Here is a 27,604-nt window from a genome sequence, read left to right as displayed (position 1 = left end):
CCCTGCACATCTCCGGTAGCGGACGTCTCCGTGCACTCCTGTTCTGTTGCTCCAGGACCGCTCCTGTGCCTCCTGATCTGGTCACGTGGGCCCAAGATCCAGTTCAGAATCCACCTGAGGAAGCTAGCGGTCTGCTGCCGAATCGCGTAGTGGTTTAATAAAAGGTTTGTTTACAGCTAATCCATTTCAGTATGTTCTATAGCCATAGCGCTCCTTAAATTGACCACATACATATTTTTTCCAAAAGGCTCACACTTGCGTTAAACGGACTGCACGCAAGTGCCGACGTTTGCACTGCGTTAGCGCAGATGGAGCATCTGCTAGCTCCATCTGCGCTAGCAGTGACTGACCCGGAAACGCTGCAGCCTGCATCTCGGGTCCGTCACTCAATGACTGCACATCGCTAGCGCACGCCCATTGTGGGTGTTCGCTAGCGATGCGTCCGCCATTGAAAGTAATGGCGGCGTTAACGGAGTACGTTACACCGCGTTATGCCGCGGTGTAACGTAGTCCGTTAAACAAGTCACACTAACGCAGTGTGAACCCAGGGAATTAGTAGGACCTGACATGCGGTTGTTCTGTATTGTGAGCAGAGCTCCATAGCCTCCTATAATCTGCAGGATCTGCCAGGCCCGGGTGAGGTGGCATAGCACTAGATACGTTTTGCCGCTGTGTCACGCTGATGTTTTTGATACCTCCAGGACAGGGAAGATCTGTTCCTCCGGGCGCTGTGCCTGTGCCATACAGTGCAGATGAAGGACGAGTGTCAGGCTGACGGGCCCGAGGTGTCACCAGACAACCAGTGTTCTTACATCTCCTCTTCTCCGGATGAAATCGCTCTCGTGAACGGAGCCAAAAAGTAAGTCCAAGTATAAGCTCCATAAGTTGTGCTTTACACTTACATTGTTACCAATATTTACAACATAAGAGGACTAATTAAAGCGCCACTGAGACGTGTCCCCAGTGGGCGAGAACGCCCCAAAATGCAGGTTAGCTCAGCCACGTCCAGTTTGTGCTCCTAATACCACATTAAAGGGGTTGTCTAAGGTTGCGAGCAAAGTCTGCAGTCACTGTGTGACAAATCACATATGTGCGGTCATGTAACACTGGCTCGCTCCTTCAGTACCAGGAAACCTAACTGTGCGCACACTGTACGCTGTAATCCTTCATAAGTGACTGCAGACTGTGCCCTCAAATCTGCATAATCCCTTTAAGTTTAGAAGTTATACCCTATTAAACTATATACCCATATATACAGAGAATCAGAATCACTTGCCAATTGCTGGGGGTCTGACCCCTGGGACTCCCACCAGTACCCAGTATCAGGGCTCTGAAAAGCCTGTGTAAATGCAGCGGTGGTCAATTGTGCACTGCATACGGAGGATGAGGGTCTGTCTAATGTATACAGAGGATGTGGCGGAGGCCCTGTAACGTGTATATGGAGGAGGTGGCGGAGGTCCTGTAACATGTATATGGAGGAGGTGGCGGAGGCCCTGTAACGTGTATATGGAGGAGGTGGCGGAGGCCCTGTAACGTGTATATGGAGGAGGTGGCGGAGGCCCTGTAACATGTATATGGAGGAGGTGGCGGAGGCCCTGTAACTTGTATATGGAGGAGGTGGCGGAGGTCCTGTAACGTGTATATGGAGGAGGTGGCAGAGGTCCTGTAACGTGTATATGGAGGAGGTGGCGGAGGCCCTGTAACGTGTATATGGAGGAGGTGGCGGAGGCCCTGTAACATGTGTATGGAGGAGGTGGCGGAGGCCCTGTAACGTGTATATGGAGGAGGTGGCAGAGGCCCTGTAACGTGTATATGGAGGAAGTGGCGGAGGTCCTGTAACGTGTATATGGAGGAGGTGGCGGAGGCCCTGTAACATGTGTATGGAGGAGGTGGCGGAGGCCCTGTAACGTGTATATGGAGGAGGTGGCGGAGCTCCTGTAACGTGTGTATGGAGGAGGTGGCGGAGGCCCTGTAACGTGTATATGGAGGAGGTGGCAGAGGCCCTGTAACGTGTATATGGAGGAAGTGGCGGAGGCCCTGTAACATGTGTATGGAGGAGGTGGCGGAGGCCCTGTAACGTGTATATGGAGGAGGTGGCGGAGGCCCTGTAACGTGTATATGGAGGAGGTGGCGGAGCTCCTGTAACGTGTATATGGAGGAGGTGGCGGAGGCCCTGTAACTTGTATATGGAGGTGGTGGCAGAGGTCCTGTAACGTGTATATGGAGGAGGTGGCGGAGGCCCTGTAACTTGTATATGGAGGCGGTGGCGGAGGACCTGTAACTTGTATATGGAGGAGGTGGCGGAGGTCCTGTAACGTGTATATGGAGGAGGTGGCGGAGGCCCTGTAACATGTGTATGGAGGAGGTGGCGGAGGTGTACAAGGTGGATAGACTGGCATCCATAGTGATCTCCGTGCAGGCAGTCCTCAGAGTAGCTGCGCTGTGTGTACACATGTCTACACATCTGTCTTCCGTGTATTTCCAGGTGCCTGTATTGCCTCCTCTATAAATTCTGTAAGTATAGTGGAACTATGTCACATGCATTTGCAGCACTTTATCAGCGCTTCCGTCAGGTGTTAAGAGGCTTCCGTTTAGTGGGGTCATTAGTGCTGTCAGCAGTCCTCACAATGCTGCTTCTGGAGCAGCTGTCTGCTTTCACAATCCTGGACAGACCTCTGGTTACTATAGTTCATGGGAGGGGATTGGTAATCTGCAGTGTGGTAGCTCCCCCTGCTGGTCTATTTGGAGAAACTGCGATAACTGCAGACCATTTCTTAGTGATAAAGCAAAAAATATAGTGAACTCCTTTGTATAAGACACATTGTACAACGGTAAAATATCATATTTTACATTGTCACCAGAAAAGATGCTTTTGAGAGAAAAAAGAAATTCACCACCGTTATACTGCAGAATAGGCAGAAGCTGCAGTCAGTAGTGGCCTGGGAACAGTCTGTATTTGTAGCTCTTCCGGGCAGTGATGGCCGCATTCTCCTGTCTATAGGGCAGAGAACAAACTTTTGGACCTAGTGTATAACATGTTTAAGCACTTATAATACTTGCGAGGCTGTATAATAAGTCACAAAATACTGTAATGTTATCTGCAGTACTTTACAATTATATCAAACAATCAAGAACGTATGTTCCCCTGTCCTCCTCCAGACTCCCTTGTCCATCTTCCTCGTCCTCCTTTCAGCTTCTCTGTCTGTCGTCATGCTCCTCCTTTGGGTTTCCCTGTCCGTTATCGTCCTCCTCTTTGGGTTTCCCTTTCAGTTGTCCACCACTTCCTCCGGGCTGCCCTGTCCTTCATCCTCCTACTCCTCCTCCTCCTGGGTTGTCCTGTTCATCCTTCTCCTCCTCTGAGCTGCCCTGTCAGTCGTCGTCCTCCTCCTCCTTCTTTAGGCTGCCCTGTCCACCCTCCTCCTCCTTCTTTAGGCTGCCCTGTCCGCCCTCCTCCTCCTTCTTTAGGCTGCCCTGTCCATCGTTCTCCTCTTCTGAGCTGCCCTGTCCGTCCTCCTCCTCCTCCTCCTTCTTTTGGCTGCCCTGTCCGTCGTTCCCTCTTCTGAGCTGCCCTGACCGTCCTCCTCCTCCTTCTTTAGGCTGCCCTGTCCGTCGTTCTCCTATTCTGAGCTGCCCTGTCCGTTGTCCTCCTCCTTCTTTAGGCTGCCCTGTCCATCGTCTTTCTCTTCCTCCTCTTCTGAGCTGCCCTGTCCGTCGTCCTCCTCCTCCTTTAGGCTGCCCTGTCCGTCGTCTTTCTCTTCTTCCTCTTCTGAGCTGCCCTGTCTGTCCTCCTCCCCCTCCTTCTTTAGGCTGCCCTGTCCGTCGTCTTTCTCCTCTTCCTCCTCTGAGCTGCCCTGTCCGTCCTCCTCCTTCTTTAGGCTGCCCTGTCCGTCGTCTTTCTCCTCCTCCTCCTCTGGGCTGCCATGTCCGTCGTCTTTCTCCTCCTCCTCCTCCTCTGGGCTGCCCTGTTCGTCCTCCTCCTCTGGGCTGCCCTGTCCGTCCTCCTCCTCCTCCTCCTTCTTGAGGCTGCCCTGTCCGTCGTCTTTTTCCTCCTCCTCCTCTGGGCTGCCATGTCCGTCGTCTTTCTTCTCCTCCTCCTCTGGGCTGCCCTGTCCGTCCTCCTCCTTCTTTAGGCTGCCCTGTCCGTCGTTCTCCTCTTCTGAGCTGCCCTGTCCGTTGTCCTCCTCCTTCTTTAGGCTGCCCTGTCCATCGTATTTCTCTTCCTCCTCTTCTGAGCTGCCCTGTCCGTCCTCCTCCTCCTCCTTTAGGCTGCCCTGTCCGTCGTCTTTCTCCTCCTCCTCCTCTGAGCTGCCCTGTCCGTCCTCCTCCTTCTTGAGGCTGCCCTGTCCGTCGTCTTTTTCCTCCTCCTCCTCTGGGCTGCCCTGTCCGTCGTCTTTCTTCTCCTCCTCCTCTGAGCTGCCCTGTCCGTCCTCCTCCTTCTTTAGGCTGCCCTGTCCGTCGTCTTTCTCCTCCTCCTCCTCTGGGCTGCCATGTCCGTCGTCTTTCTCCTCCTCCTCCTCTTCTGGGCTGCCCTGTCCGTCCTCCTCCTCTGGGCTGCCCTGTCCGTCCTCCTCCTCCTCCTTCTTTAGGCTGCCCTGTCCGTCGTCTTTTTCCTCCTCCTCCTCTGGGCTGCCATGTCCGTCGTCTTTCTTCTCCTCCTCCTCTGGGCTGCCATGTCCGTCCTCCTCCTCTGGGCTGCCCTGTCCGTCCTCCTCCTCCTCCTTCTTTAGGCTGCCCTGTCCGTCGTCTTTTTCCTCCTCCTCCTCTGGGCTGCCATGTCCGTCGTCTTTCTTCTCCTCCTCCTCTGGGCTGCCATGTCCGTCCTCCTCCTCTGGGCTGCCCTGTCCGTCCTCCTCCTCCTCCTTCTTTAGGCTGCCCTGTCCGTCGTCTTTTTCCTCCTCCTCCTCTGGGCTGCCATGTCCGTCGTCTTTCTTCTCCTCCTCCTCTGGGCTGCCCTGTCCGTCCTCCTCCTCTGGGCTGCCCTGTCCATCCTCCTCCTCCTCCTTCTTTAGGCTGCCCTGTCCGTCGTCTTTTTCCTCCTCCTCCTCTGGGCTGCCATGTCCGTCGTCTTTCTTCTCCTCCTCCTCTGGGCTGCCATGTCCGTCCTCCTCCTCCTTCTTTAGGCTGTCCTGTCCGTCGTCTTTCTTCTCCTCCTCCTCTGGGCTGCCCTGTCCGTCCTCCTCCTCCTCCTTCTTTAGGCTGCCCTGTCCGTTTGTCTTTCTCCTCCTCCTCCTCTGGGCTGCCCTGTCCGTCCTCCTCCTCCTTCTTTAGGCTGCCCTGTCCGTCGTCTTTCTCCTCCTCCTCCTCCTCCTCTGGGCTGCCCTTTCCGTCCTCCTCCTCCTCCTTCTTTAGGCTGCCCTGTTTGTCGTCTTTCTTCTCCTCCTCCTCCTCTGAGCTGCCCTGTCCGTCCTCCTCCTCCTTCTTTAGGCTGCCCTGTCCGTCGTCTTTCTCCTCCTCCTCCTCCTCCTCCTCCTCCTCTGGGCTGCCCTGTCCGTCCTCCTCCTCCTTTTTTAGGCTGCCCTGTTCGTCCTCCTCCTTTAGGCTGCCCTGTCCGTCGTTCCCTCTTCTGAGCTGCCCTGTCCATTGTCCTCCTCCTTCTTTAGGCTGCCCTGTCCGTCGTCTTTCTCTTCCTCCTCTTCTGAGCTGCCCTGTTCGTCCTCCTCCTCCTCCTTCTTTAGGCTGCCCTGTCCGTCCTCCTCCTCCTCCTTCTTTAGGCTGCCCTGTCCGTCGTCTTTCTCCTCCTCCTCCTCCTCTGGGCTGCCCTGTCCGTCCTCCTCCTTCTTTAGGCTGCCCTGTCCGTTGTCTTTCTCCTCCTCCTCCTCTGAGCTGCCCGCTCCGTCCTCCTCCTCCTCCTCCTTCTTTAGGCTGCCCTGTCCGTTGTCTTTCTCCTCCTCCTCCTCCTCTGGGCTGCCCTGTCCGTCCTCCTCCTTCTTTAGGCTGCCCTGTCAGTCGTCTTTCTCCTCCTCCTCCTCTGGGCTCCCCTGTCAGTCATCTTCGGTCTCTTCTGTAAGGCAGTGCCAGGGCAGATCCTTACGCTACGTGCCCGATCCGTATGTCATATGGAGATCTTGATTATTTGGTTTACGTGACATTTCTTTCAGGTTTGGATTTACATACATGGGAACGGAAAATGATCTCATGAGGGTGAAAAATCAGAAGAATGAGATGGAGGTGTAAGTATGATGGCCGCCGGCTCCTTTACGTTTCCTCTAGTGCTCAGTCATCATTATGAGGCAGACGTATGGAGATAAACGTGGCAGCTGACAGATTGATGGTAAGGAGGGAAGCGAATGGACAGAGATGGAGATTAAGAGGAAAGGAGCCGAACAGATGGCGAGTGAAGGGAAGAAATAGTAATGAGACGAGTGCGGAACCCAAGGAGCAAACCGAGACATAGAAGCCGCGTCCCTCCGTGTCTCCTCGCTCTGGCACGTAGCTGCTCCTGTAAGCGCTGCGTGTTTGGGAGGCTATATGGTCAGTCACTGACTACCTGTATGTGCGCTGTATCTTGGTGCTGCAGCCATATCTAGTGATGGACGGGGGTCACATTAGGCAGAGCCCCAACACCGTATAGGATACTGATGGTATATGCTTAAGTTATTCCTATTTTTACCACTGGATATTGTTGGATAGTAATTGTAAATACAGGTAATTATGCGATTTACTGCTTATTAACACTTCTAGCCATTCTTGAGATATTAATACTTTTTTGTTTACAGCTCGTTGCCTTGGAGACCGACCACCGCTGCTAGACAGCAGAATAAGCACAGTGCTCACTAGCTCAGTTGGCGCTCTTTTGCAGCTGGTAAACATTGCTGGAGAACGCGGTTACCTACCTGTACATATTCCTGGTCAGCTGTGCTTACAAGCTAGAGAACAGCGGTGGTCGGTCTCCTAGGTAACAAGCAGTGTTAATATCTCAAGAATACCTGTAATTTGTAAAGTGCAGTAAACTGCAGAAGTGCCGTCTGACAATATCCATCTATAACTATGAGAATAAACCTTTAAATATAACTTTACAAGGGGGATTTTCCAACGTGGAAATAATTACAAATTCTGTGACTTTCCTATTTCTGCTCCTTGATTGTCAGGATATTTATTTCCGTGAGTGACGTGTATCATCTGCAGCCATGATATACAAGTCTGAGGTCCGGGTTCTTCATCTCGCTGAGCTTTGCATGTACTGGATGTAACGGCATCCACGTCTCCGCAGAACGCAGGGAGCCCTGGGCATAGACTCAGAATTTCCTAATTTAGTACCTGGAAACAAATATCCTGCTCATCACCTCTCCATTCTTTGCGATCTCCTCCAGTTTCTAAAACATAACTGTAAACTTACACAGTAAATTTAAAGGGGTTTTCTGAACATTTCATGTCCGAATGGACTTGGTGTCAGATCGATGGAGGTCTAAAGTTAGCCATACACGTTAGGCTACTTTCACACTAGCGTGTTTTTTTTTCAATGCGTCGTTTATGGGAAAAAACGCATCCTGCAAAATTGTCTGCAGGATGCGTTTTTGCCCCATAGACTAACATTACCCACGCATTGACACACGTCGCAACCGTCGTGCGACGGTTGCGCCGTGTTGTGGCGGACCGCCGGGAGCAAAAAACGTTACATGTAACGTTTTTTGCTGCCAACGGTCCGCCATTTCTGACTGCGTATGCGCGGCCAGAACTCCGCCCCCACCTCCCCGCACCTCACAATGGGGCAGCGGATGCGCTGGAAAAATGCATCCGCTGCTCCCGTTGTGCGGCGCATTCACTGCTAGCGTCGGTACGTCGGCCCGACGCATTGCGACGGGCCAAGTCCGACGCTAGTGTGAAAGAAGCCTTAGATGGCTGTTGGCCACCTCGGCCTTCTCTCCTCCTATACACAGAGGTCTCTGCTGGCGACTTTATCTCCAGGAGAGCAATGCGCTTACCAGTCCTAAGTTTGATATCTGTGATTGATATCCTGCCGACAGTTTGCCGGTCGGTGCACCCATACACATTAGACCATTGGTCGAACCGGTCGATACTGACGGGTTCGGGCAATATTAGTCCAATGTATATGAGGGCCTTAACACCAGACATCCCCACCAATCGGCTGTTAGTATTTCTGGTGGCCGATATAAGCATTGAATGGAGCTAAGCAGCACAGCGCCCTCCAGTGTGTAGCAGCCGCTGCTGGGTACTGCAGATCAGCTACAAGTTAAAAGAACAGCAGCTGATCTGCAGTTCTTGGCGGCGGCTGTTACAAAGACAAGTGATTTTAGCCCCTAGCTTACCACTGAAAGTAATGTCAGCTTATTGATGGGGGTGCCTGGTGTCAAACTCCCACCCATCTGACCATAGGTCATTGTGTTTTTGGACAACCCCTCTAAATTCTAGATGGTGAGACATGATTGTGTAACCTCTGCCTGTCCTGATGAATGTCTCTGCTTCTATCACCAGGTACGAGCTTCTGCACGTGCTGAACTTTGATCCGGTGAGGCGGAGAATGAGTGTGCTCGTTAGGACAAACACAGGTAGATCTGGGGAGAATCGATGCACGGAATACTCGTCATCATTATGGAGAAGGAAACTCTTCTGTTAATCAAACATTGGCATAGGGATTGGCACAATGCAAACGCCCTGATCACGTGTTCAGCTGGCCAAACTGCGAGGTTTGGTTTTATTTGGGTCCTATAGACATATAATAATTACATTAAAAAAATCTAAAATAAAAATGATGTTATCTTAAGAATGATCTTTAATACAGTAACCTATGCTGAAAGGGGTATTCCAGTAATGAGAAGCTGTCGCCTAGCCACAAGATGGACAATGCAGAGAACGCAGCACTTAGGATGCTTCCGTGACTGGAGGCAATCAATCGGTTGTGACACGGTGTCTCCATCATAATTCTTGTGGAAGATAGCCGTAGGCACTACTATAAATTGTGGTGCACAAGTAGGTGCCCAAACCGTACTTATGTTGTAGATAAACTTGGCACACACGTGGTCAAATGAAAGTGAGATTTAATTGAAAGAGAGTGCATACAATATTGACGTTTCGGTCTCAGGTTAGACCTTCATCAATGTACCTCTCTTAGAGTATGTCATAGATTGACCTTCTAATAGGAGATTAATCCCTCTGCTTGTGGCTGGTACAGCTATAAATAGCAGGCTACACTTGGTGCTGTGCTGTGCGGACGCGGCATCCACCGCTCGTCCTGAGTGTGGACCTCTAACCTGAGACCGAAACGTCAATATTGTATGTACTCTCTTTCAATTAAATCTCACTTTCATTTGACCACGTGTGTGCCAAGTTTATCTCCATCATAATTCTGACCTTCTTACAGAGGAGTCATGTGATCTGTATTGGCTCCAGCAAAGCAGGACGGCCGCTGATGGCCCCAATCACCAAAATGGCAGATTATAATTGGCGTATAAATAAAAGCACTGTGTTTCTTTGTCTGTTGCATTGGGCTGTCTGCTAAAAGAGTGCCATAGGCAATTACACAACTGTCTACATGACGAGTGATTTCTAGAACAGAGGGGTATTCTGAGACCCCCACTACCAAAAAAGGGAACTTTTGTTGGGATGTAAGGAGAAAATAAGTCCCAGCACCCATAGTACTGGTGGAATGCTGATGAGAAAGAACCACTCTGTGTGAATGACAGGTTACAGAGCATGAGAATCAGTCTAATGTGTCCAGGAATATTCCTATGTGCCTCAGAAGCAGTTTTGCTGTGTTCAGGGGGTCGGGACAGCTCTCTGCAACTTGTGCTGTCAACTAGGGAAGAACCGATGAGCTCCATTATTGTCTGCAATGCGGTCAACATAACAGTGGCACTGCGGCCACCAAAGCATCAGTGATGGAGACTCTATGCTGGACCCAAAGATGGACGGTGAATAAAGCCGCAGCAAAGTGAAGGACAGCAAGCTTGAGAAAGACCTATATGGTTGAAACGTTGCATTTGGCACAGTAAAGGACTTTTTATACTTCACCTGGACTGGATGCTGTCCTTCACTTTGCTGTGGTATGTACTTTTCCATTTGGGTCCAGTGGAAATAGGACGGGCATCCCTATATCAGTCGTGCTGTCGGCTATTTTCTAATATTTGGTGAATAAAGCCGGTCTTTTTTATTTCAATACAAACTGCAGCTGAGGGATAGGAGTTTCCCAAAGTGGAAACCCCATTTAATATAGTGTTTACATGAGGACTCTGTGTCACACTCCCGGTTATGGTGACATCTGTGATCTGTTCACCCTTTTTTTTTTTTTTTTTTTTTTATTTCAGGAAAAATTTTCCTTTTCTGCAAAGGAGCCGACTCTTCTGTGTTTCATAGAGTGGCCCGGGATGAGGTTGAGCGTATTAAGGTTCACGTTGAGCAGAATGCGTTGGTATGTTTGACTTTTATACTTGTTCCAAGTCCAGATATGTCAGGGCTGTCGAGTCTGTAAGCCAAACCTCCAACGTCACGACTCCGACCCCACAGCCCTGGTCACTAATGAGCCTGTACCTAAAGTGCCGCACAGATTCATCTCAACTACAACCCCACAGCACTGGTCACTACTGAGCCTGTACATAAAGTGCAGCACCTACGACTCCACAGCACTGGTCACTACTAAGCATGGACATAAAGTGCAGCACAGATTCATCTCAACTATGACCCCATAGCACAGGTCACTACTGAGCCTGTACATAAAGTGCAGTACAGATTCATCTCAACTATGATTCCACAGCACTGGTCACTACTGAGCCTGTACATAAAGTGCAGCACCTACGACTCCACAGCACTGGTCACTACTCAGCATGTACATAAAGTGCAGCACAGATTCATCTCATCTACGACCCCACAGCACTGGTCACTACTGAGCCTGTACATAAAGTGCAGCACAGATTCATCTCCCCTACGACTCCACAGCACTGGTCACTACTGAGCATGTACATAAAGTGCAGCACCTCTATACTGAGCATGTACATAAAGTGCAGCATAGATTCATCTCCCCTACGACTCCACAGCACTGGTCACTACTGAGCCTGTACATAAAGTGCAGCACAGATTCATCTTGGCTAAAAGCCCAGATGCTTAAATCAGGAACAGAACAGACATTTCATAACTTTCTCAAATTATTATGAAAACATTACAGCACATCCTGCATTGTACTACTGCACCCAATTTATTATATATTTTCAGAGTCAGTCCATTTTATACCAACTCCACGAAAATGAACACCAACTCCATGACTCCGACTCCGCAGCCCTGAGATATGTATTAATAGTATAGGTGTATTAGTCCGGACTGTAACTTTATAGATGAGCACACGCTTACTGCACAGCACGTCTTCAGCATCCATCCCCTTAGTGCATATTTTTCTATTTTCTTCCAATCCTACTAATAGTAGTCAAAATGAGTGAGCAGGAAAGTTTTTTTTGTACACAGTAACTCAGCCGGCCATAACCAGCAGTCACTTGTCTGATTCAGGAAAACTGGCAAAAAAACGAGCAACAGCAGATCTGTCGTCGAGACTGTGTTGTCCTGTGTAAGGTGATAGGAGCTTTTAGAGAACTCACCGGACGCTATGAGAGCAGGCTCCTTGCTGTGATTGACAGCTGGCTGCTGTGTATCGTCTGTATTTTAAGATAATGACAATAACGTCACTATATGGTCCATTTACACAGGCAAGTAATCTGGCCACTAATATGCGGCAGTCATTGTGAAAGTGCAGTTACACTTTCAACTCTTCATTAGTTCAGACATTTGTCTCCTTTCAGTTTCCATTATTGTCAGCAGCACATTCTCTGTTACACAAGTGAACGTGCTGCCGACAAACCATCATTGATATGCACGTGTATACACCGGGCTGACATCGGGGATGAGCGTTCCTATGGACTCTCGTTTGACTGGTCATCAGACCTTGATAATGGACCTTTATGGCACGGAGCAATTCTGTATTACTGCACTCTGGACTTATATTTCATTGCAGACTATAGATGGCTGTAAATGGCAGCCTGTACTCTGCCGACAGCTCTGAACATTGCTAGAAGTATTTCTTATGATGGCATTGTGTCAGTGAATTACTTTGCATTTTTTTTATTTCTTTAAAGCAGGTCCAAGTACTTGCTGATTGCAGACTCAGTACTCTGTTCATTCTTCTTTGTGATGTTTCTAGGAAGGGTACCGGACCCTCTGTGTCGCATATAAAGAACTCAGCCAGGAGGAGTATAACAAAATGAACAAACAGCTGGATGAGGCGAAAATGGCTTTACAGGAGAGAGAAGAGAAGTTGGCCCGGGTGTTTGACGACATAGAAGACGGCATGCACTTACTCGGAGCTACAGCTGTCGAGGACCGGTGAGTGGTTAGCTTCATCCAGCCCACCTCCCCTGTCACTTCTAAAAAGTGGTAAGTGTAGGGAAAAATGGCAAAAATGACAACGTTTTTGAGTAAACGTGACTTGCTCCAAGGTTTGCTACTCACCATTGGAGTTCAGCGTGAACCCATTGCTAAATTCCCCCACAGCTCCTATGTAAATGAAGTATGGGGGCACACACAGGATCACGCCATAGCTTTCTCTCCGGATTCAGGTGGTTTCAGTGACAGGTTTGTAAATGGGCGGCTGTTACAATCTACGGTTAAACCCGATATACACTGCTCAAAAATATAAAGGGAACACTTAAACAACAGAATATAACTCCAAGTAAATCAAACTTCTGTGAAATCAAACTGTCCACTTAGGAAGCAACACAGTTTCACAATCAATTTCACATGGTGTTGTGCAAATGGAATAGACAACAGATGGAAATTATTGACAATTATCAAGACACCCTTAATAAAGGAGTGTTTCTGCAGGTGGGGACCACAGACTGCATTTCAGTACCAATGCTTTCTGGCTGATGTTTTGGTCACTTTTGAATGTTGGTTGTGCTTCCACACTCGTGGTTGCATGAGACGGACTCTACAACCCACACAAGTGGCTCAGGTAGTGCAGCTCATCCAGGATGGCACATCAATGCGAGCTGTGGCAAGAAGGTTTGCTTTGTCTGTCAGCGTAGTGTCCAGAGGCTGGAGGTGCTACCAGGAGACAGGCCAATACACCAGGAGACATGGAGGGGGCCGTAGGAGGGCAACCACCCAGCAGCAGGACCGCTACCTCAGCATTTGTGCAAGGAGGAACAGGAGGAGCACTGCCAGAGCCCTGCAAAATGACCTCCAGCAGGCCACAAATGTGCATGTGTCTGCACAAATGGTTAGAAACAGACTCCATGAGGATGGTCTGAGTGCCCGACGTCCACAGATGGGGGTTGTGCTCACAGCCCAACACCGTGCAGGACGCTGGGCATTTGCTACAGAACACCAGGATTGGCAAATTCACTACTGGCGCCCTGTGCTCTTCACAGATGAAAGCAGGTTCACACAGGGCACATGTAACAGACATGACAGAGTCTGGAGATGCCGTGGAGAGCGATCTGCTGCCTGCAACATCCTTCAGCATGACCGGATGATTGGCAGTGGGTCAGTAATGGTGGAGATCCCTCAGGAGACCATCTGCCTCCTCATCAGGAGAATGCCCAGGGGTTGTAGAGAGGTCATACAGGCACGTGGAGGCGCCACACACTACTGAGCATCATTTCCTTGTCTTGAGGTATTTCCATTGAAGTTGGATAAGCCTGTAATTTCATTTTACACTTTGATTTCTCTATCGCCTCTTATTGGGGGACACAGGAACCATGGGTGTATGCTGCTGCCACTAGGAGGCTGACACTATGCACAAAAACCTCTCGCCCACCAGAGCCTGTCGGTTGGAGGAGACGAGGACGTCTATCACAGCTCCGTGGACGTCTCATTCCCCTCAGGTTAGTAATTGCGTGGGTTGTTTAGGTGAGTATTTCCCCTAAATTTCCCAGATCTTCCCCTGTCCTCCCTCGCAGTGTGGGGGAGTAGAAGTCCCTAAATGCGCTGCACGATATCTTATGGCGGCGCTGACCTTTATTTTTGAACTCAGGGGCACCAACACGAGCAGTATCTCTTTGCGTGGTGACCCTTCAGGCCGCCGAGCTTCCTCCTGAGCCATCTTCTTCATCGGGGCCGCAGTGCTCTCCTTGCAGCCGCACTGCTCGGCGGCCGCAATGTCTCCTCTTTCAGGGGCACAAGCTGCCGCTCCCCCCTGCGGCCGCAATGCGTCCTGTGTCTGCGCGGCGGCCTTGGCGCTACTTACTCCCTGCGGTGCAGTGCTTTGGCGCCGCGATCCTCTTCCCCGGCAGCGCCGGCCTCTAATTTAGGTCCCGGCTTTGGCCGGGGCCTACTTCCAGCGCCGCGTTCCCGACACTTCCGTTCTCTCAGGCAGCCATGGCAGGCTGCCACGCTGCTCAGTCCCTACTGTTCCGGGTCCGCGGTTCTCTTCTCCGCCGGCGCCTGCCTCTAATTTAGGTCCCGGCTTCGGCCGGGGCCTACTTCCGGCGCCGCGATCCCACCACTTCCGGTTTGCTCGGGCGGGCTTCTTTCCCGCCCGACAACCTCCTCCACGCATTCTCCGCCCACCAGCGCCATCTTGGTGCTCCTGGGCGCTCAGCAGACTCCACCCCCACCTTGCTGGCGCCACACATCGCCGCTCCACTACCTTGCAGAGCGCGCAGTTTGGCGTTTTTCCTGCGGTTCCTCATCTTGAAGTGCGGCAGGAGCTCACATCGCCTCCTGTCTAAAGACTTCCCCGGAGGTCCACCCGCAAGCCGGACAACTTCCTCTACCTGGATCCCGTTTTTCGGCCGTGAGTAGCTCTGCACTGCAGACTGACACTTCCCTCTGCCCCCCTGTACCCTAACCCTCTGGCATTTTCTTCAGGGACCCTTCATAATGTCTACCACTAAGGGAAGCCACTCTCGTCCTCCTACCTCTTCCTCTTCTGCTTTAGTCAAATACTTTGCATGTTCGTCCTGTAACTGCAAACTTCCCTCAGGTCAGTCCTCTCCACTCTGTCAGACGTGCAGCAACCCGATTGTTCCCACCACCCAGGATCCCCCGGCTGCTCTGCCCGAGAGTGATACCCCCACCCCCAGATGGGTCTCCTCTCTGTCACAATCGGTAGCGGATCTAACTCGGGTGTCTCAAACTTTGGTGTCCGTGCTGGATAGATTACCCCTGCAGGCCCCCGCAGTAGCCAGCGGGTCGCAGGAACCTCCGTCTGAGCCCTCCATTATAAGCCGCAAAAGGTCCAGACAGGAACGCCGGTCTGAGTCCTCTTCTCGCTCAATCTCGCCACACTGTTCCTCTCTGCAGTCGACTTCCTCCCGGTCCTCCTCCCCTGAGTCAGGCGAGGCGTTCTCTGATGCGCCCTCGGAGGATATTTCGGAGCTGGAGTCTAACCAAATCTCTACCATGAGGGACATGGTTCAGAACCTCATTGGAGCGATAAATCAGACCTGTGGCATCAAGGATACCTCTACGGAACCCGCAGATCAAGCGGTTTCGTTTCGACGGGCTAAACCACTTTCCAAATTTTTCGCTCCTCACCCTGAATTCGAGGAGATCATGACCAGAGAAAGGGAGAATCCGACCAGACGCTTTGAGAGGAAAGCGACTTGGCGTTTTATATCCCTTTTCTCTGGAGCTCACCACTAATTGGACTGCTTCTCCTTCGGTGGATCCCCAGTTTCCAGGCTATCCACCAACACGGTCCTTCCACTGTACGGCGGAGCATCTCTGAAGGATTCTAACGATAGTCATAGAATCCTTCGTGAAGTCAGCCTTTGAAGCGGCTGCAGCTACTCTTTGCCCGGCTTTTGCTTCCACTTGGGTTTCAAAATCCATATCCAAATGGGCCAAACAACTCCGTCAGGGCATCCTGGACAGGGCTCCACCCGGACAGCTGGCGGAGCTTGCCAACCAGATTGCTCACGCAGGTGAATACCTGGTCTCCGCCTCCCTGGATGCCGCGTCTTGTGCGACTCAGGCGTCCAGCAATGCTGTTGCCATCCATCGGACCGTTTGGCTCAAGGCCTGGCAGGCGGATTTGTCTTCTAAAAAGTCCCTTACCAGCCTGCCTTTTCAGGGTTCACGTCTCTTTGGTTCTAAGCTGGACAAATCATTAAGGACGCCACCGGGGGCACAAGCTCTCTTCTTCCCAGTCCAAACCTCGTCGTCCTCCTCCTAGATGGCAATTTCGATCCTTTCGGCCCTCTCGACGCTTCGCGGCGTCAAACTCCTTTTCCCAGCAGCAACAGAGGCCACAGGCACGTCAAGAGAAGGAGTCGGTATCCTTTAGACCCACTCCTTCCTGGCGCCCTCGCTACTCCCAGGGTAGATGGTCCAGGACTGGAAGATCCACCTCGGCATGACTCTCGGCAAAACCCCAGCCAACTTCCCAGGCTGGGCGGCCGTCTCCTCTTCTTCAGGGACGTCTGGATCTCTTCAGTAGAGGACGCATGGGTCAGGAAAGTTGTATCCTCGGGATACAAGATAGAGTTCGTTTCACGACCCCGGGATCGTTTCTTCGAATCCCGACCTCCAAGAGACCCCGCTCTAGTTCCGTGTTTCTTCGCAGCCATCGCTTCTCTCCTCAAAGCCGGGGTGATCGTTCCCATCCCAGGACGAGAACGGTTCACAGGTTTTTATTCAAATCTCTTTGTGGTACCGAAAAAAGACGGCAAGGTTCATCCCATTCTGGATCTCAAATTGCTGAACAAGAGAGTTCGTCTGAGACACTTCAGGATGGAATCCCTTCGTCCAGTAATTGCTTCCAAGGAGGCTTAGGAATTTCTTTGTTCCATAGATATTCAGGACGCCTACCTCCATGTCCCGATATTCCCGATTCCTGCGCTTTGCGGTGCTCCAGGACCACTTTCAGTTCGTCGTCCTGCCGTTTGGTCTTGCAACCGCTCTCAGGGTTTTCACAATGATTATGGCGGCGCTGATAGCCATCTTGAGGGTCAGAGGCCTGGTTCTGTTTCCGTACCTCGTCGACATCCTCATCAAGGCCCCGTCCTTTTCTCAAGCTCACGAAAGTCTGTCCATTGTCCTCGACACCCTAGCCCACTTCGGGTGGTTGGTCAACCGGAAAAAGTCCTGCCTTATTCCTTCTCAGCGCATCGTTTTTCTGGGCATGCTCTTCGACACTCGTCAGACCAAATTCTTCCTTCCCGAAGACAAGAGATCCATCCTTCATCGGGAAGTACAATTGCTCCAGGGTCCTCAGTTTCCCTCCTTCCGATCGGCCATGAAGGTTCTGGGGCAGATGGTAGCAACATTCTAAGCGATTCCCTTCGCCCAATTTCACTCGCTACCTGTTCAGCAAGCCATCCTGTCTCAGTGGGACAGGTCCGTCTTTTGCCTGGATCGTCCGATCTGGCTCTCTCCCCGGGTCAAACGGTCTCTCAACTGGTGGCTGACGTCCCCCCTCATCTCCAAGGGCAGGTCCTTCCTTCCAGTCCACTGGCAGGTGGTGACGTCGGATGCCAGCCTGCTCGGCTGGGGTGGGGTGTTTCGCCACCTGACTGTTCAGGTCATTGGTCGGCGCAGGTGTCAACTCTGCTGATCAATGTCCTCGAGATTCGGGCCATCTTTCTGTCCCTCCGTCACTGGGAAAGGATTCTCAGGGGTCTACCAATCCGAATCCAGACAGACAATGCCACAGCGGTGGCATAATTTGTAAAGCGCTGCGGAATATGTTGGCGCTATATAAATAAAAATTATTATTATTATTATTATTATTATTATTATTATGTCAACCATCAGGGGGGGCGACTCAGAGCTCCTTGGCTGTGGTATCAAAGATCCTCCTCTGGGCAGAGGCAACGGTTCCGGTGATATCCGCTGTGCATATCCCCGGCATGGACAGTTGGGCCGCCGACTTCCTCAGCCGCGAGGGCCTCGCGGCAGGGGAATGGTCCTTTCATCCCGGAGGTTTTCCATCAGATTTGTCTTCGATGGGGGACTTTGGATGTGCACCTCACGCCGTCCCGAATGAACAGGAAGGTTCCTCGGTTCATCTCCAGGTCTGGCGACCCCCCTCCCTCCCCCTCGCGGTGGGCATCGACGCCCTGGCCATTCCTGGGTCGCAGTTCGTGCTGCCCTATCTGTTCCCACCCCTGCCCTTACTTCCCAAGCTGTTGAAAAAGATCAAAGCAGAAGGGGTGCCGGTCATTCTGATTGCCCCGGATTGGCCCAGGAGAGCTTGGTTTGCGGAGATCGTCAATCTTCTCACGGATGCCCCTTGGCGCCTTCCAGACAGGCCAGATCTGCTGTCTCAGGGTCCGATCTGCCACCCGAATTCTCGGTCGCTCAGTTTAACGGCGTAGCTGTTGAAACCGCAGTTCTGAGAGCATCCGGCATTTCGGACCGGGTGATTCACACCATGATCCAGGCTAGAAAGCCTTTGTCTTCCAGAATTTACTATCGTACCTGGAAGGCTTATTTCCGTTGGTGCGAGTCCAACTGCGTTTCACCTATGTCCTTTTCCCTGCCTTCCATTTTGGCCTTCCTTCAGGCAGGACTGGATTCGGGCCTTGCTCTTAGTTCCCTGAAGGGCAGGCTTTCTGCGCTCTCCATCCTTTTTCAGAAGACTTTGTCTTCTCGGCCACAGGTTAAGACCTTCCTTCAAGGAGTGGCCCATGCTGTCCCTCCATACAGGGCCCCTGTGGATTCATGGGATTAAAATCTGGTACTGGACGTTCTGAGGGTTCCCCCCTTTGAGCTTCTCAGGGAGGTTTCTTTATCAGTCCTATCTTGGAAAGTGGCCTTTCTTGTGGCCATCACTTCTATCTGCCGCGTTTCCGAGTTGGCGGCCCTCTTGCCGACCTCCTTTCTTGGTCATCCACCAGGACAAGGTAGTCCTCAGGCCTCCGCCTTCTTTTCTTCCTAAGGTAGTTTCCACATTCCACCTTAACAAGGACATTGTGCTACCTTCCTTTTGTCCAGCTCCGACTGATCCTCTGGAGCGATCGTTGAACAAGCTGGACCTTGTTAGGGCAGTGAAGATCTACCTCGCTTTCCGGAAGACTGATTCTCTTTTCGTCATTCCTGATGGCATGCGTAGAGGCCTGCCGGCTTCCAATGCGACTATGGCTCGCTGGATCAGATCGGCAATTTTGGAGGCTTACCGGGTCAAGAATAGTGCCCCCTCCTGGGATAAAGGCTCACTCTACCCGGGCTGTCGGCGCCTCTTGGGCGGTACACCACAGGGCTTTCGCCCTACAACTTTGCAAAGCGGCAACCTGGTCTTCCATCCACACGTTCGCCAAATTCTACAAGGTCCATACCTACGCTTCGGCGGACGCCAGCCTAGGCAGAAGGATCTTGCAGGCGGCAGTGGTGAGTCCTTTGACCTGATGGAAGTCTGTTTTTCCCACCCCAGGGACTGCTCTTGGACGTCCCATGGTTCCTGTGTCCCCCAATGAGAGGCGATGAAGAAAACAGGTTTTTGGTTGCTTACCATAAAATCTGTTTCTCGGAGCCTCCATTGGAGGACACAGCACCCTCCCATGTTGTTCTATTTCTGTTGTTCCTTGCTTTATGGCTGTTCTCACATTTACAGTTCTCATGTTTGTTGTTATGTTTTCAACCTTGTTACTTATCTCCTACGGCTTTCTCACTAACTGAAGTGTATAATGCCAGTCGGTGGGGTGTACACTGCAGAGGAGGAGCTAACTTTTTTTGTGCATAGTGTCAGCCTCCTAGTGGCAGCAGCATACACCATGGTTCCTGTGTCCCCCAATGGAGGCTCCAGGAAACAGATTTTACAGTAAGCAACCAAAATCCTGTTTTTGTGCATCATCCCAACTCCAGACCTCCGTGGGATATTAGTTGTGATTTATGTAATGAATAAAGATTTACAACTGGAATATTTCCATCAGTGATATTTAGGATGTGGGATTTTAGTGTTCCCTTTATTTTTTTGAGCAGTGTATATTCATATGCACCAAATTCCTACTTGTTCCCTCCGCAGCCTTAGCTCATTCATTTCTAGGTGCAATGGCGTCCTGTTTCTATAAATGCTCTCGGCTGTGCGGCTCTTTGGACTTGTTGGAAAGTGTTAGATGGTGCAGATATTCCTCCCTGGAGGGTTACTCCTACCCCACATATTTAGGACAGGGACAAGGTGACCAGATCACATTCCGTCTTACATTCTGGAAATCTCCAGTGTCCATGTAATGAGCGGATATTCTCCTGGGCGGCACTCCGCTCCGCTGCCGGGCTCATGACCTCATCAGAGTAATGACCTCTGGGCCAGCGGAGGGTTACACCCCATGATGTCACTCCTTACAGATCAGCATCTTGGCTCTCGTAGCGATGACTAATGCACATAAGTCAGGGTATATTTTTATCATCTATTATGTATTTTTCAGTAATGAGAACTGAACCACCATCTCTCTGCTTTGTGTGTTTCCTAATCTACTCACTGAGCGGCCATTGGCTTTATTAATAAGCCCTGTGTGGCCGGAGATGCTGCAGTCCTGGTGCGGTGTAGCTGCACCGCCGAGCCTTGTTTTCACTCATTACCCATTCATGAAGCTCACGGTTTATTGATTGCCGGCTGGTGATACCGGATCGGTTTCCAATTAATTGAGTAATATACTGATATCCATTTTGATTTCTCTCATACTGTACTATAAGCCAAAAGGCGTCTGAACGACTGTCATCAGATTTTGACATCTTGGGGATTTTATGATCATCATCCCAAAAACCTGTTAATATAACAACCACATTTTCATCATAAGGCGTATCTAAAAGAAAAAAGATTTATAAAACGGCACCGCTTTTGGGCTAAACCTCAACATGCACATTGTTATCCTCTTCGTTGAATTTCTGTTATACCGCACTTCTAGACTCTGGGTGCTCATCCAGAAAAGCAAGACATTCCATGCGCAAAAAGAAAAGATATAGATAGCACTCACCGGTCCTTAAAACCTCATGCTTCATTCAGATACTTAAAATATGGCTTGGAGAACGGGTTAACAGGGTGTGCGAGCCAGTGCTGACGATGGCCGTTTCGCGCTGCAATGCGCCGAGTCTGAATGAAGCATGATGTTTTAAGGACCGGTGAGTGCTATCTATATCTCTTCTTTTTTGCACATGGTATATATCTATATATTTAGATACAAACACCCCTATTCTTATGTATATAGCAAAAATGCTCTTACCCATAATGTAATTCACCATGCAAAGTTTTGATCTTGCTTCCTCAGGCGAATGATAGATTACATTGTCCTGCAGAACATTAAATATCCTGAACACCGGCCATCAAGGCAGACCACGCATGGCCATAAGTCGAAGCGTGTCACTAATTGCACAGATAAAGTATAGACGTAGGCACTACTAGAGGGGGGTGGTGCTCGAGTAGGGGCCCAAGCCGTATAGGATATAGTGATAAACTCGGCACACACCAATTAGCTTGCAGTGAACAAAGGGGGATATTTATTAAATGAGGTAAAGTACATACAGACGTTTCGGTCTAATCAATAGACCTTCCTCAATGTACTGAAACAAAATACAACACATAAATAAATAAATAAAGTATATACAATGGTTGTCGGGTCACATGACAATGCAAAGTTTTTAACAATGTTTTAACTGGAATAAGCCTAAGGATAGGCACGGTGGAAAACACCAAAATATTACAGTAACAAGGAGTAAGGCCATGAGGATTTACAACAGATTGGCCCAGATGAATTAACCAATAACAGGTGTATACATTGTATTTATTAAAAAGAAATTGAACCGCACCTACCCTCACTTAGTTTGGTACTAGGGTGCCCCAATGTGTATGCTGGACAAACTGTCCTAAAAAAGAGGAGGGGGGGGGGGGGAAGATGTGGTCTGTGTTTCCTGTATAGTATGCCCATGGCACCGTGGGATAATAGAAAATTAACATACCCTAAGGTAGAAGAATGGCTCCTGAGAATAGAGAAGGAGCAGACCGCTGAAAAAACAAAGAGCGGTAAAGTGAACGTCAGTCAGGACTTAGGAAGTGCCGGCAAGATGGTGAGCATAAGGAGAGGTACACTTACCGCAGTGGGAGGGAGCCAGGGTGCGCACGACGTGGACGCAGTATCCACCGCTTGTCCAGTGTGCTCTGGCGTCCCAGCGGTGTGCCTTTTAAGGCGTCCTCAGTACCCTGTGAGTGCGCGGCCGGAAATAGAAAAACGGAAGTGACGCGGAAAGTCTGGTGACGATTTGTGCGTTCCACTGGTAAAAGAGAGGGTGGGGATAAGGCCCGGTGTGCGTTCCACTTAGCGGGCATGCGCACTGAGAGGAGGTGTAAGGTATATTGTGTCTCCTCCGGTGCTGGTGAAACTATAAGGGATTCAGGCAGTGAAGACGTGATCCTATGAGCAGATCCTAAGGGAAGGTGCCTTAGTAGAGACGGTTCTGTGAAGAAAGGCACAAATATGTTAGAATGTTGTACAAAAAGTAAATGTACACAATAACCAGGCAATTATGAGGACAGAGCAATATATAAAAAACAAGTATTTGTCATCTCAAGAGCTGATGTTAGTATATTACAGATATAGAGAGCTTGACATAGGATATGGAGCAGGAGTTGTACCCATTATGGTAAAAATGACTGGATGTCGTATTCCCTGTTTAGGCCACGTGGGGCAAGAGTCTGGAGTTCATGCATCCAGTACGCTTCCCGTTTCTTGAGGAGGCGAACCCTATCTCTTCCCCTGCGTGGTTGAGCCACTGCATCAATGATTTGAAATTTCAGTTGTGCTACGGTGTGACCGTGGGTGACAAAATGATTGGGAACAGGTAAAAGGAGGTTTTTACACCTAATCGTAGACTTATGTTTTGAGATGCGATCTCGTACGGGCTGTGTGGTCTCGCTGGTTAAAGCTGACATAGGTCCCTCACGGACACCGAAACAACGCTTTCTGATGAACCCTAAATCTGGTATTTTCCCCTGCTTAAGATGCACACAATGCAATAATGTACAACGGGGTGGGGTCTTTCATCATCCTCTCACGGGCAAAGAATACACGGTCAAGGGATATTACACATGCGATTCAGCCTTTGTAGTTTACCTTATAAAATGCCCATGCGGTCTTGGCTATGTGGGCGAGACCACACAGCCCATACGAGATCGCATCTCAAAACATAAGTCTACGATTAGGTGTAAAAACCTCCTTTTACCTGTTCCCAATCATTTTGTCACCCACGGTCACACCGTAGCACAACTGAAATTTCAAATCATTGATGCAGTGGCTCAACCACGCAGGGGAGGAGATGGGGTTCGCCTCCTCAAGAAACGGAAAGCGTACTGGATGCATGAACTCCAGACTCTTGCACCACGTGGCCTAAACAGGGAATACGACATCCAGTCATTTTTACCATAATGGGTCCAACTCCTGCTCCATATCCTATGTCAAGCTCTCTATATCTGTAATATACTAACATCAGCTCTTGAGATGACAAATACTTGTTTTTTTATATATTGTCCTCATAATTGCCTGGTTATTGTGTACATTTACTTTTTGTACAACATTCTAACATATTTGTGCCTTTCTTCACAGAACCGTCTCTACTAAGGCACCTTCCCTTAGGATCTGCTCATAGGATCACATCTTCACTGCCTGAATCCCTTATAGCTTCACCAGCACCGGAGGAGACACAATATACCTTACACCTCCTCTCAGTGCGCATGCCCGCTAAGTGGAACGCACACCGGGCCTTATCCCCACCCTCTTTTTTACCAGTGGAACGCACAAATCGTCACCAGACTTTCCGCGTCACTTCCCTTTTTCTATTTATGGCCGCGCACTCACAGGGTACTGAGGACGCCTTAAAAGGCACACCGCTGGGACGCCAGAGCACACTGGACAAGCGGTGGATACTGCGTCCACGTCGTGCGCACCCTGGCTCCCTCCCACTGCGGTAAGTGTACCTCTCCCTATGCTCACCATCTTGCCGGCACTTCCTAAAGGTACCTTCACACTAAACCACTTCACAACGATATCGCTAGCGATCCGTGACGTTGCAGCGTCCTGGCTAGCGATATCATTGTGTTTGACACGCAGCAGCGATCAGGATCCTGCTGTGCCATCGTTGGTCGCTGCAGAAAGTCCAGAACTTTATTTCGTCGCTGGACTCCCTGCAGACATCGCTGGATCGGCGTGTGTGACGCCGATTCAGCGATGTCTTCACTGGTAACCAGGGTTAACATCGGGTTACTAAGCGCAGGGCCGCGCTTAGTAACCCGATGTTTACCCTGGTTACCATCGTAAAAGTAAAAAAAAAAAAAACACTACATACTTACCTTCTGCTGTCTGTCCCCAGCGCTCAGCTTCTCTGCACTCCTCCTGCATCCTGTGTCAGCGCCGGCCAGCCGGAAAGCACAGCGGTGACGTCACCGCTCTGCTTTCTGGCCGCTGTGCTCACAGTCAGTGCAGGAAAGCAGAGCGCCGGGGACAGACAGCTGAAGGGAAGTATGTAGTGTTTGTTTTTTTTACTTTTACGATGGTAACCAGGGTAAACATCGGGTTACTAAGCGCGGCCCTGCGCTTAGTAACCCGATGTTTACCCTGGTTACCAGGGGACTTCGGGATTGTTGATCGCTGGACAGCTGTCTGTGTGACAGCTCTCCAGCGACCACACAGCGACGCTGCAGCGATCGACATCGTTGTCGGTATCGCTGCAGCGTCGCTTAAGGCCCCTTCACATTAAGCGACGCTGCAGCGATACCGACATCGATGTCGATCGCTGCAGCGTCGCTGTTTGGTCGCTGGAGAGCTGTCACACAGACCGCTCTCCAGCGACCAACGATGCCGGTAACCAGGGTAAACATCGGGTAACTAAGCGCAGGGCCGCGCTTAGTAACCCGATGTTTACCCTGGTTACCATGCTAAAAGTAAAAAAAAACAAACAGTACATACTTACCTAACGCTGTCTGTCCTCCAGCGCTGCGCTCTGCTTCTCTGCTCTCCTCCTGTACTGTCTGTGAGCCGGAAAGCAGAGCGGTGACGTGACCGCTCTGCTTTCCGGCTCACAGACAGTACAGGAGGAGTGCAGAGCACAGCGCTGGAGGACAGACAGCGGTAGGCAAGTATCTAGTGTTTGTTTTTTTTTACTTTTAGCATGGTAACCAGGGTAAACATCGGGTTACTAAGCGCGGCCCTGCGCTTAGTTACCCGATGTTTACCCTGGTTACCAGTGAAGACATCACTGGATCGGTGTCACACACGCCGATCCAGCGATGTCAGCAGGAGTCCTGCGACGAAATAAAGTTCTGGACTTTGTTCAGCGACCAACGATCTCCCAGCAGGGGCCTGATCGTTGGTCGCTGTCACACATAACGATTTCATTAACGATATCGTTGCTACGTCACAAATAGCAACGATATCGTTAACAATATCGTTATGTGTGAAGGTACCTTAAGTCCTGACTGACGTTTACTTTACCGCTCTTTGTTTTTTCAGCGGTCTGCTCCTTCTCTATTCTCAGGAGCCATTCTTCTACCTTAGGGTATGTTAATTTTCTATTATCCCACGGTGCCATGGGCATACTATACAGGGGACACAGACCACATCTTCCCCCCCCCCCTCCTCTTTTTTAGGACAGTTTGTCCAGCATACACATTGGGGCACCCTAGTACCAAACTAAGTGAGGGTAGGTGCGGTTCAATTTCTTTTTAATAAATACAATGTATACACCTGTTATTGGTTAATTCATCTGGGCCAATCTGTTGTAAATCCTCATGGCCTTACTCCTTGTTACTGTAATATTTTGGTGTTTTCCACCGTGCCTATCCTTAAGCTTATTCCAGTTAAAACATTGTTAAAAAGTTTGCATTGTCATGTGACCCGACAACCATTGTATATACTTTATTTATTTATTTATTTATGTGTTGTATTTTGTTTCAGTACATTGAGGAAGGTCTATTGATTAGACCGAAACGTCTGTATGTACTTTACCTCATTTAATAAATATCCCCCTTTGTTCACTGCAAGCTAATTGGTGTGTGCCGAGTTTATCACGAATTGCACAGATACACATGTACAGTATATATATTAACAGGTCCGCTCTGCCCTAATCTTGTTCACACCTACTGATATATATTAGTGAGTGTGCACAAGAGGAGAGCAGAGCGGACCAATGCAGGTTCTGGTACACAACACAACCTTTATTCCAAAGTCTATTATTTATCTATCGTCTACCTATTATCTCTCTCTCTCGAGTTATGAGAAGTAAAGTGAGTTTCTACTGGTGGTGCTGGGGCCGCTCATGCAAAAGATTGATTTAAAGGGTTTTCTGGTTAAGGAAAACCCTCTCCCCCAACTATAAAATAATCACATTTTATTTGCAAGGCGTTTCAAGAATTCTGTCTTGTTTGTAACTCAGTGCAGCACGTAAAGCTCTGTTCACACTGCAGTGCCCATACGATGTACGTGCCTAGAAAACCCCTTTGACGTACAGAAAATACTTTCATAAATCGCCCTTTGTTTCCCGTGCAATAAATGTTTGTCTCCACAACAGCAATCCGTGTTATTGTGGGTTTCCTTCTTACGGAGCCGGGATGTTTGCATGTTTCTGATAGAGCAGGGTGAGGCAGTGGTGGTCTCTGGTCGATGTCTGGAGGGATACGATTATGCAGATTGAGCTGGTGGTCTGTATCAGCGTCTTCCCATAAAGCTAAGATCCATCCCCAGCATCATATTGTGCATGGTCGGGCGTCCGTGTCAGTGAGCTCTGTAACGTGATACACGGCCGTCCTACGTGGGGCGTTGTGCAGCGTAATGACTCCCGTTTATTACCAGTCCCTTCTGCTGCTTTCAGTTGCAACATCTGTAAATTCCAGCCGTATCTTTATTTCTGGTGACGGGACTATTTCCGCTGGCCTTGTACGCTTGTGTTCATTGCACAAATAAGACGCCTGATACTTCAGCCTTCATTATTATTAGGAAACCATCTTATCTAGAAGACCTCAGCTTTTTTTATAGGGAACTTGTCCGTATGATTTTACTAGTGAGACTATCGGCGTAGCTGTGTAGGTCCTGGTACAACACTAAATATGATACCGCCTTTGTACTAATCTGATGATGGAGCAGAATCAGATTTTGAAGCCACACGCACATTAGCCCGGAACTGCATTGGGGTGTGCTGATGCATCCGGAGGAGAGGAACATGTCCCCAATTTTTTTCTGGGCTATTTTGTGTATACCTGCTAAGCGTGACTTCTCAGCACTGGCATTTCTGGTTACTAGAAAGCCAGCATTTTCATTGTTGTACTAGGGCCTATACAGCCATGCTGCTAGTTTCCTAAGGAAAGTTGTCCTGACCGAATGTAATTGTATAGGGCAGCACAGTGGCTCAGTGGTTAGCAAAACATCTGCGAGGAGCTTTATGTTCTCCCCGTGTTTGTGTAGGTTTTTTCCAGGTTCTCTGGTTTTCTCCCACACTACAGTGACATATTGATAGGGAATGTAGATTGTGAGCCCCATCGGGGACAGCGATGATAATGTGTGAAAACTGTAAAGCGCTGCGGAATATGTTAGCGCTATGTAAAAATAAAGATTATTATTTTAAGATCCGCAGCCACTGGAGCTTTGAATTCTTCTAAGAAAGATGGTTTCCTGTCCGGCACACTGTACAGAGCGGTTTTACTGCAGTCTGTCATCCATGTTCAGATCAATCACCACCTGAACAA

General features: G+C 49.8%; 1 protein-coding gene across 4 annotated transcripts in view; it reads left to right on the top strand.

The window, feature by feature from the left end:
• Window positions 1–27,604, top strand: part of ATP11C (ATPase phospholipid transporting 11C) — a 192,471-nt gene that overhangs the window by 128,327 nt on the left and 36,540 nt on the right. For all 4 annotated transcript variants that reach the window (XM_069747029.1, XM_069747030.1, XM_069747032.1 and 1 more), the window contains exons 14-18: window positions 702–859; window positions 6,099–6,170; window positions 8,434–8,507; window positions 10,263–10,366; window positions 12,140–12,321. In XM_069747029.1, coding sequence (XP_069603130.1) covers window positions 702–859; window positions 6,099–6,170; window positions 8,434–8,507; window positions 10,263–10,366; window positions 12,140–12,321 — 590 coding nt within the window. The remainder of the gene's footprint in view (window positions 1–701; window positions 860–6,098; window positions 6,171–8,433; window positions 8,508–10,262; window positions 10,367–12,139; window positions 12,322–27,604) is intronic.

This window comes from Ranitomeya imitator, chromosome 2 (genome assembly GCF_032444005.1).
Source record: "Ranitomeya imitator isolate aRanImi1 chromosome 2, aRanImi1.pri, whole genome shotgun sequence".
In the NCBI taxonomy this organism is placed as follows: Eukaryota; Metazoa; Chordata; class Amphibia; order Anura; family Dendrobatidae; genus Ranitomeya; species Ranitomeya imitator.
Note: the sequence above shows the minus strand (reverse complement) of the source record. Positions and strands in the feature narration are given on the sequence as shown.